Raw genomic sequence first — 7,437 nt, 5'->3', positions numbered from 1 at the left:
ATTTTAAATATTATTTTAAAACTATTCACACTTATTACCCTTTAAGGTTTATCCTTTTAGCTCTTTTATACTTTAATATTAAAATTTTTTTTCTACCCTGTTGAAGACTGTAACATATTTTTCCTACTTGCTGTAGTCTAAAACTTTGCTTATAAATACTGATGCTTAGTGCTATTTCTCTGATTCCTTTGATGACATTTACTGAGTTTGTTTCATTACCCAGCTATCTTTCAGAGACTGGCATGTTCATTTTTCTAATTAATATTCTATGTAACTGGGTGGTATTTTTATTTTTTTATTTCTAAAGAAGTGAATAGCACAAGCACTATAAGTGATGTGCCGGTATGTTATCTTATAAATGCTCAAGGTACAGCTTCTAACATTGAAAAATAGAAAAATAAATTGACCTTGATGAAGTGTGTCTTCTTTTGTCTGTTCCTAGGAAAGTTTATTTCAGGTATTCCTACTGCTGAAATGATTAGCGTTAACAGCTTTTTCCCTCCATTTTATTTTACAGGGTCTCTTCATCTTCCTGATATATGGGGTGTACAACACAGAGGTAAGTCTGCTTGGAGTATCTCAAGGCTGACAGAGTGAATGAGAGAAATGACAGGTTTCTTATGTTGATAACTGAGGAACAAAGTTGGCTTTTTCATATGAGTGTCCTGCTGCTCTTCATGCTTGGACTAGTTTATATGCATCCCAGCTTCCCATTAAACACTGCCACCCTGAGCCAAGGGACAGCCTCATTTCTCATAGGCGTTGACTAATATTTTACTACTGCCTTCAGTTTTTGAGTTTTCAGTCTTTCAACACTGAAATATACTTGACAGTATTAGAGTTTCACAGTTTAAGTGGCAGAATACTTCTATGTAGCTGCATGGAGTTAGAAAAATACTAATATTTCTTGTCTCAAAATACTCATTACATATTGTCTTTTAAGTTTTTGAGCAGGCTCAGAGAGGCCCATAAGGATTAGTTGATGATCTTCATGATTCCAGTTGCAAAATTTCTCAGAGAAGTCATTTATTATTTAACTATGAGAAGTTATTTGGCTAAAAATATTGTGAGACAATTGACTTGTAATTTCATTATGAAAACGTACCATGGAAAGAAATTATTGTCATATTGCTGGTTCTTTTATGAAAAATAATCCTGTGCTTTACATACACTCTTGGCTAGGAGAGTTGCTGGTTTAGATTTTCGCTTAACATGAAAGTGGGTGCCTTGTGTGTACATTAGGCACTGAATAAATATTTGATTTTTGTTGCTCTTTGATTTCAAGATTTTACTTTCGAAGTTTCCTTAAGAGAACAATTAGTGATTTTGCCTGCGTTTCTCAGTATTCTGTACTGGGGAGGGCAGAGTGGATCTGAGTAGCGCTCTTAGAAGGGCCTGGCAGTCGATTTTTCATAAATAACATAGAGGGCCAGGCAGCAATACAACAGGGCCAGCGGACTCATTAGCCAGACTGAGAAGGCCTGTGGGCATTTAAAGAACATCTGATGATGATAAGTATGCGTGTGGGCGTGTTTTACAAGGCTGCCGCACCTGGATTACACGAGGCTTCCTCTTTCAGTAGCCTTCAGGTAGGTTGGCAGTAAAAACCTTTTTTTTGCAACGGTACCTCTGCTGCGGTTTCAAAGCAGGCCCCTCCCACAAATGCAGAGGAAAAGAGCCCATTATTAAAGTGTGTGCCAGACAAGGAGGGGTACCGGAAGCAACCTGTCCCAGTAGATGCTGAGCACTGGAGGTTCAGGGCACACAGGCAGAACCCACAGCGCCCCAAGCCTCCCCCTCCGGGGCAGGGTTCGGCTGCAACACCCGGCCTGCAAGCCGCAAAGCCGACGGGGCCAGGCCAGGCCGGACGGGCCCGCCCCGCCCATCCGCAGCCCCGCAGCATCCCCCTCCCTCCGGCCTTTCTCCGCCGCCGCGCAGCAGCCCGCCCCGGACCCCGCCCCCCGACGCCCGGTGCGCGGCCCACCAATCGCGTCTGGCCGCCCGGGCCCTCCCCTCCCGGGGGCTCCCTCCGCCCAACCACCCGAGTGATTGACAGGCGGCCGGGCGGAAGCCGCGGCGCAGGCGCGCTGGCCGGCGCAGCGGCCCTCGGGCCGGGTCGCCGAGCTCCCGGCAGGCCCCGCGCCGCGGCTGCGCAGTGCCGCGCAGGCTTTTAATTCCATTGTGGAGAGGACGGCGTTATTTTTATTAACCGGAGGCGGCGGCGGCGGCGGCGGCGGCGGCGGCGGGACCCGTAAGTGCGGGGCGCGGGCGGCGGTGGGTGGGCGGGCGCGGGCCGGGGGCGCGGGCCTGGGGGGCGGGTGGGGGCGCCGCGGCCGGCGGCCGGCCCACTCCTCTTTCCTCTCCTCAGCCAGGCCTGCTCCGGGGCATGAAAGTCGGCAGCGCGTTCCTGAGCGGCGGCGGCGGCGGCGCGGGCAGCGGCGGGCGGGCGGAGATGGAGCCCAGCTTCCCGCCGGGCATGGTGATGTTCAACCACCGGCTGCCCCCGGTCGCCAGCTTCGCGCGGCCGGCGGGCGCGGCCGCCCCTCCCCCGCAGTGCGTGCTGGCCGCCGCCCCGGCCGCGGCCCCGGCCGCCGAGCCCCCCCCGGCGCCCGCCCCGGACGTGACTTTCAAGAAGGAGCCGGCGGCGCCCGGCGCGGCCTTCCCGGCGCAGAGGACCTCCTGGGGCTTCCTGCAGTCGCTGGTCAGCATCAAGCAGGAGAAGCCGGCAGACCCCGAGGAGCCGCCGGGCGCCCCCCATCCCCACTACGGGGGGCTGTTCGCGGGGGCCGACGAGCGGGCGCCGGGGCTGGGCTCTGGGGACGCGGGCGGCCCGGGCGTCATCCAGGACCTGAGCGTCTTGCACCCGCCGCCGCCCGCCCCCCACCCCCGCGACGTGCTGCTCGGCCGGACTGACGACCCCCGCGGCCCCGAGGAGCCCAAGCCGGACGCGATCGTCAAGAAGGCCAAGAGGCCAAAGCCAGAATCTCAGGGAATCAAAGCCAAGAGGAAGCCGGGCGCATCTTCCAAGCCGTCGCTGGCGGGAGACGGAGAAGGCGCCGTCCTGTCCCCAAGCCAGAAACCTCACATCTGCGACCACTGCAGCGCCGCTTTCCGCAGCTCCTACCACCTGCGGAGGCACGTCCTCATCCACACCGGGGAGCGGCCCTTCCAGTGCAGCCAGTGCAGCATGGGCTTCATCCAGAAGTACCTGCTGCAGAGGCACGAGAAGATCCACAGCCGGGAGAAGCCCTTCGGGTGTGATCAGTGCAGCATGAAGTTCATCCAGAAGTACCATATGGAGAGACACAAGCGGACGCACAGCGGAGAAAAGCCATACAAATGTGACACTTGCCAGCAGTATTTCTCAAGGACTGATAGACTGTTGAAGCACAGGCGCACGTGCGGTGAAGCCCTGGCGAAGGGGGCGCCCAGTGCAGAGCCTGGGTCATCCAGCAACCGTAGCACCGTGGGTAACCTGGCTGTGTTGTCTCAGGGAAGTACAAGTTCTTCACGGAGAAAAGCGAAGTCGAGAAGCATAGCTGTTGAAAACAAGGAGCCCAAGACCGGGAAAGCAAATGAACCCCACATGTCAAACAGCATAAACATGCAGAGTTACTCAGTAGAAATGCCTGCTGTGTCTTCCAGTGGGGGCATCGTCGGCACTGGCATAGAGGAACTCCAGAAGAGGGTGCCAAAATTGATCTTTAAGAAAGGAAGCCGGAAGAGCATGGATAAAAACTACCTGAACTTTGTGTCACCGTTACCAGACATAGTTGGACAGAAGTCCTTGTCTGGGAAACCGAGTGGCTCCCATGGCATCGTGTCAAACAGTAGCGTGGAGACCATTAGTCTTCTCCAAAGTACGAGTGGCAAACAAGGTCAAATAAGCAGTACTTATGATGATGCCATGCAGTTCTCAAAGAAAAGAAGATACCTACCCACCGCCAGCAGCAACAGTGCCTTTTCCGTGAACGTGGGACACATGGTCTCCCAGCAGTCCGTCATTCAGTCGGCGGGCGTCGGTGTTTTGGACAATGAGGCCCCATTGTCCCTTATTGACTCCTCGGCCCTGAATGCGGACATTAAGTCTTGTCATGACAAGTCGGGAATTCCTGACGAGGTTTTACAAAGTATTTTGGATCAGTACTCCAACAAGTCAGAGAGCCAGAAGGAGGATCCTTTCAACATAACAGAACCACGAGTGGATCTGCACGCCTCAGGAGAACACTCAGAACTGGTTCAAGAAGAAAATTTGAGCCCCGGCACCCAGACTGCTTCAAATGACAAGGCGAGCATGTTGCAAGAATACTCCAAATACCTCCAACAGGCTTTCGAAAAATCCACGAATGCAGGTTTTACTCTGGGACACGGTTTCCAATTTGTCAGTCTGTCTTCACCTCTCCACAACCACACTTTATTTCCAGAAAAACAGGTATACACTACATCTCCTTTGGAGTGTGGTTTCGGCCAGTCTGTTACCTCAGTGTTGCCATCTTCGTTGCCAAAGCCTCCTTTTGGGATGTTGTTTGGGTCTCAGCCAGGTCTTTACTTGTCTGCTTTGGATGCCACACATCAGCAGTTGACACCTTCCCAGGAGCTGGATGACCTGATAGATTCTCAGAAGAATCTAGAGACTTCATCAGCCTTCCAGTCCTCATCTCAGAAACTGACGAGCCAGAAGGAACAACAGAAAAACTTAGAGTCCTCAACGAGCTTTCAGATCCCATCTCAGGAGTTAGCTGGCCAGATGGATCCTCAGAAGGACGTAGAGCCCAGAACAACGTACCAGATTGAGAACTTTGCACAAGCGTTCGGTTCTCAGTTCAAGTCGGGCAGCAGGGTGCCAATGACCTTTATCACGAACTCTAATGGAGAAGTGGACCATAGAGCAAGGACTTCAGTGTCAGATTTCTCAGGGTATACAAACATGATGTCTGATGTTAGTGAGCCATGTAGTACCAGAGGAAAGACCCCCACCAGCCAGAGTTACAGGTAAGGTCCCAACAGTGACCAGGCTGGAGGTCTTCTAATGTAATTTTGTTTTGTTTTGAGAACACTGCCATTGGAATGTTTCTACACGATCCTATTAAGAATAATGTAATGCCCTTTCAATGCAACTTTTCATATTTAGTTTATTTTGTTAGTGTGATTTTAGCTCTGTTTGTATTATGATTTTTAATCAATATCAATAGATTAAAATAGTTTGACATTCGAAGTGACAATGTTTAGCAATGAAATTTACATGTATAGATGGTCAGGGAATAGCCCAAAAGTTTTAAATGCAAAAAAAACAAACAAACAAAAAAACAAAAAAAAAACCGTACAAAAAAACCCAAAAAACAAAAAAACACACAAAAACAAAAAAACAAAAAAAAAACTTTGTTGCTAGGATTAAGGTTATTCTAATTGCTTTACTCTCAGGAAAGTGTAATAACGCATGGGAATTCTGTACGTTATCACTGTAATGGAATATCCAATTTACAGATAGTATGATAATACATTTCATCACTTAAGTAAGGGATCGAAAACATTTCAAATTGCTCTATCTGGGCTGATACGATACATGTGTCATCATTTAAGTTAGGGATCGAAAACATTTCAAATTGCTGTCTCCATCTGGGCTGATCCAAAATTCTGAGATGTTGGCTACCTATATTTTGTTGCAGCTTTTAAGTGTACTCTGAACTTCCAAACCACATTCATTCCAGCCTGGTAGAACAAATATTCTTGAATCTTTGATCAAAGCCTGGAATGATAGCTTTAATAATAGGAAAAAAAAAAAAAAGGCACCCGCTCCTTATCCCAACTGTAACAAGGCTGTGTGACGCCCATCAAGAGTTGATGGGAACAGTGTTGAAGCCCAAGTGGTTGGTTGGGTGCAGTATTAGAACCCAAGTTGGAATTACATAATCCTTTGAAATTTGGGGGTGTGTGTTATTTATTATACATGGCCTAAAAACATTGTTCTCTGTTTCTGTTATTACATGTCACCCACACTTCTAGGGGTATTTTATGTTATTTTTGTTCTTAACCTGGCCTCTCAGAGTTCTGGGCCTTCCTTGTTCCCTCTTCTCCCTATCTGGACAGTTTCAATTTTAGAATGATTCACATTCCAATAGGTGATTTGTTACGCATTTCCTATGCCTTCCGGCATCCAAACAGTAGAATAAACATCCACCCTCCCCCTTTTTAAAAACAGAACCCACACAGATGTCCATGTATAATAAAGCCCCACATGCTCAGAGCTGTGGATATTAATAAGGTGGTAATTCCAACTGGTGACAAAGCCGATGGGAGGGGTAAGAGTGGCTTATTTAGTAATGACATCAGAACCTCTTTGTGAAATTGCAGCCTGTGTAATGTACATTTTAAAAGGGTGCATTAGTCAGTATTGTACAGGGGTCTTGTAAAGTCATCCAAACTTGCTATGAACGCTAATTTGCCATTTGAAGCCACTGGTAGACAGTGGCTTTGCTCTAAACCACTTTTTAGCAATTGTATTTTTTTCCTGATTATATTTTTAATGTACTTTGATGTTTATGCTGATGAGTTTTTTATGTACTTTTGGTGATGTTTCAGTCTTATGTACTCTTCTGACGTCAGAAAAGTACCACTGGTTGTTTGCAGTCTTATTGTGTAATCAGCCTACCACAGGCTTCCATGTATAATAAAGTAATTAATATTGTGCAAGTGTAAAACACTTCTGTCATGAAAGCAGTGTTTGGAAAATGAGAAATTATTTAAAATGGTTACAACATACTAGTTAATTTCCTTTCCCCACTTTCCTCCCTTCAGTCTGCTTTACCAGCTAAAGGGTCACTTATTGTCATTGCAAGGACCTTAGAAAATGTGTTTAATCCTCTTAAATACACTCAGTACTAAAAAGTATGTATTTCTTATTTTGCTAAGTGCGGTAAGTTCTGTTGGGTACAGAGTACAAGCTGTAATCAAAGGATGGAGAGGACCTTTACCACTGTATCTCTTGAGCTGTATGATTTTTCTCCAGTGTTTTGTTTTATACAGGTTTTGAATTTCTTTAACTTTTATTGTGTGTACTGAATACTGCATATGTACTATTCTGATTGTTTGCTCTAGTTTACTACCAATAAAAGACCTGTTAATCACAAAATTGAAGAAAGGAGATATCACTTAATATCCAGTTACATTTTTCAGATTTTTCTGTTAACTACATTTCATAAAATATTCATGTCAGTGGTATAACCTGCAGTTTAGGGACTGGAGTGTGTGTGTGTGTGTGTGTGTGCGCGCGCGTGTTTTAAGTGTTTCATGTTTCTTGGTTTATTATATTTGAAAATTGGTTGAATATTTTCTTCAGTTTGAGGCACACTATCTGGAAGAATAGGAATTTAATAGTATGGAAATTAGAACGTGTTTTATTGAAATGGGGTTAGCCATCCTAAATATTATTCCAGAGAG

The 7,437-nt window shown here is 47.1% G+C and overlaps 1 protein-coding gene across 2 annotated transcripts; it reads left to right on the top strand.

Moving 5' to 3' along the window:
• The first annotated feature begins 2,031 nt into the window (after positions 1-2,031).
• Positions 2,032-7,129, top strand: ZNF281 (zinc finger protein 281). 2 transcript variants are annotated; one of them, XM_082615055.1, is made up of 2 exons: positions 2,032-2,251; positions 2,373-7,129. In XM_082615055.1, exon 2 carries the CDS (start codon positions 2,387-2,389, stop codon positions 4,994-4,996), a length of 2,610 nt encoding a protein of 869 aa, XP_082471181.1. In that variant the 5' UTR covers positions 2,032-2,251; positions 2,373-2,386; the 3' UTR covers positions 4,997-7,129. The 2 variants fall into 2 exon arrangements, with proteins under 2 accessions (XP_082471181.1, XP_082471180.1); XM_082615054.1 differs by having other exon boundaries at positions 2,369-7,129.
• Positions 7,130-7,437: the final 308 nt, after the last annotated feature.

This window comes from Mesoplodon mirus, assembly GCF_964341445.2.
Source record: "Mesoplodon mirus genome assembly, chromosome: 3".
In the NCBI taxonomy this organism is placed as follows: domain Eukaryota; kingdom Metazoa; phylum Chordata; class Mammalia; order Artiodactyla; family Ziphiidae; genus Mesoplodon; species Mesoplodon mirus.
Note: the sequence above shows the minus strand (reverse complement) of the source record. Positions and strands in the feature narration are given on the sequence as shown.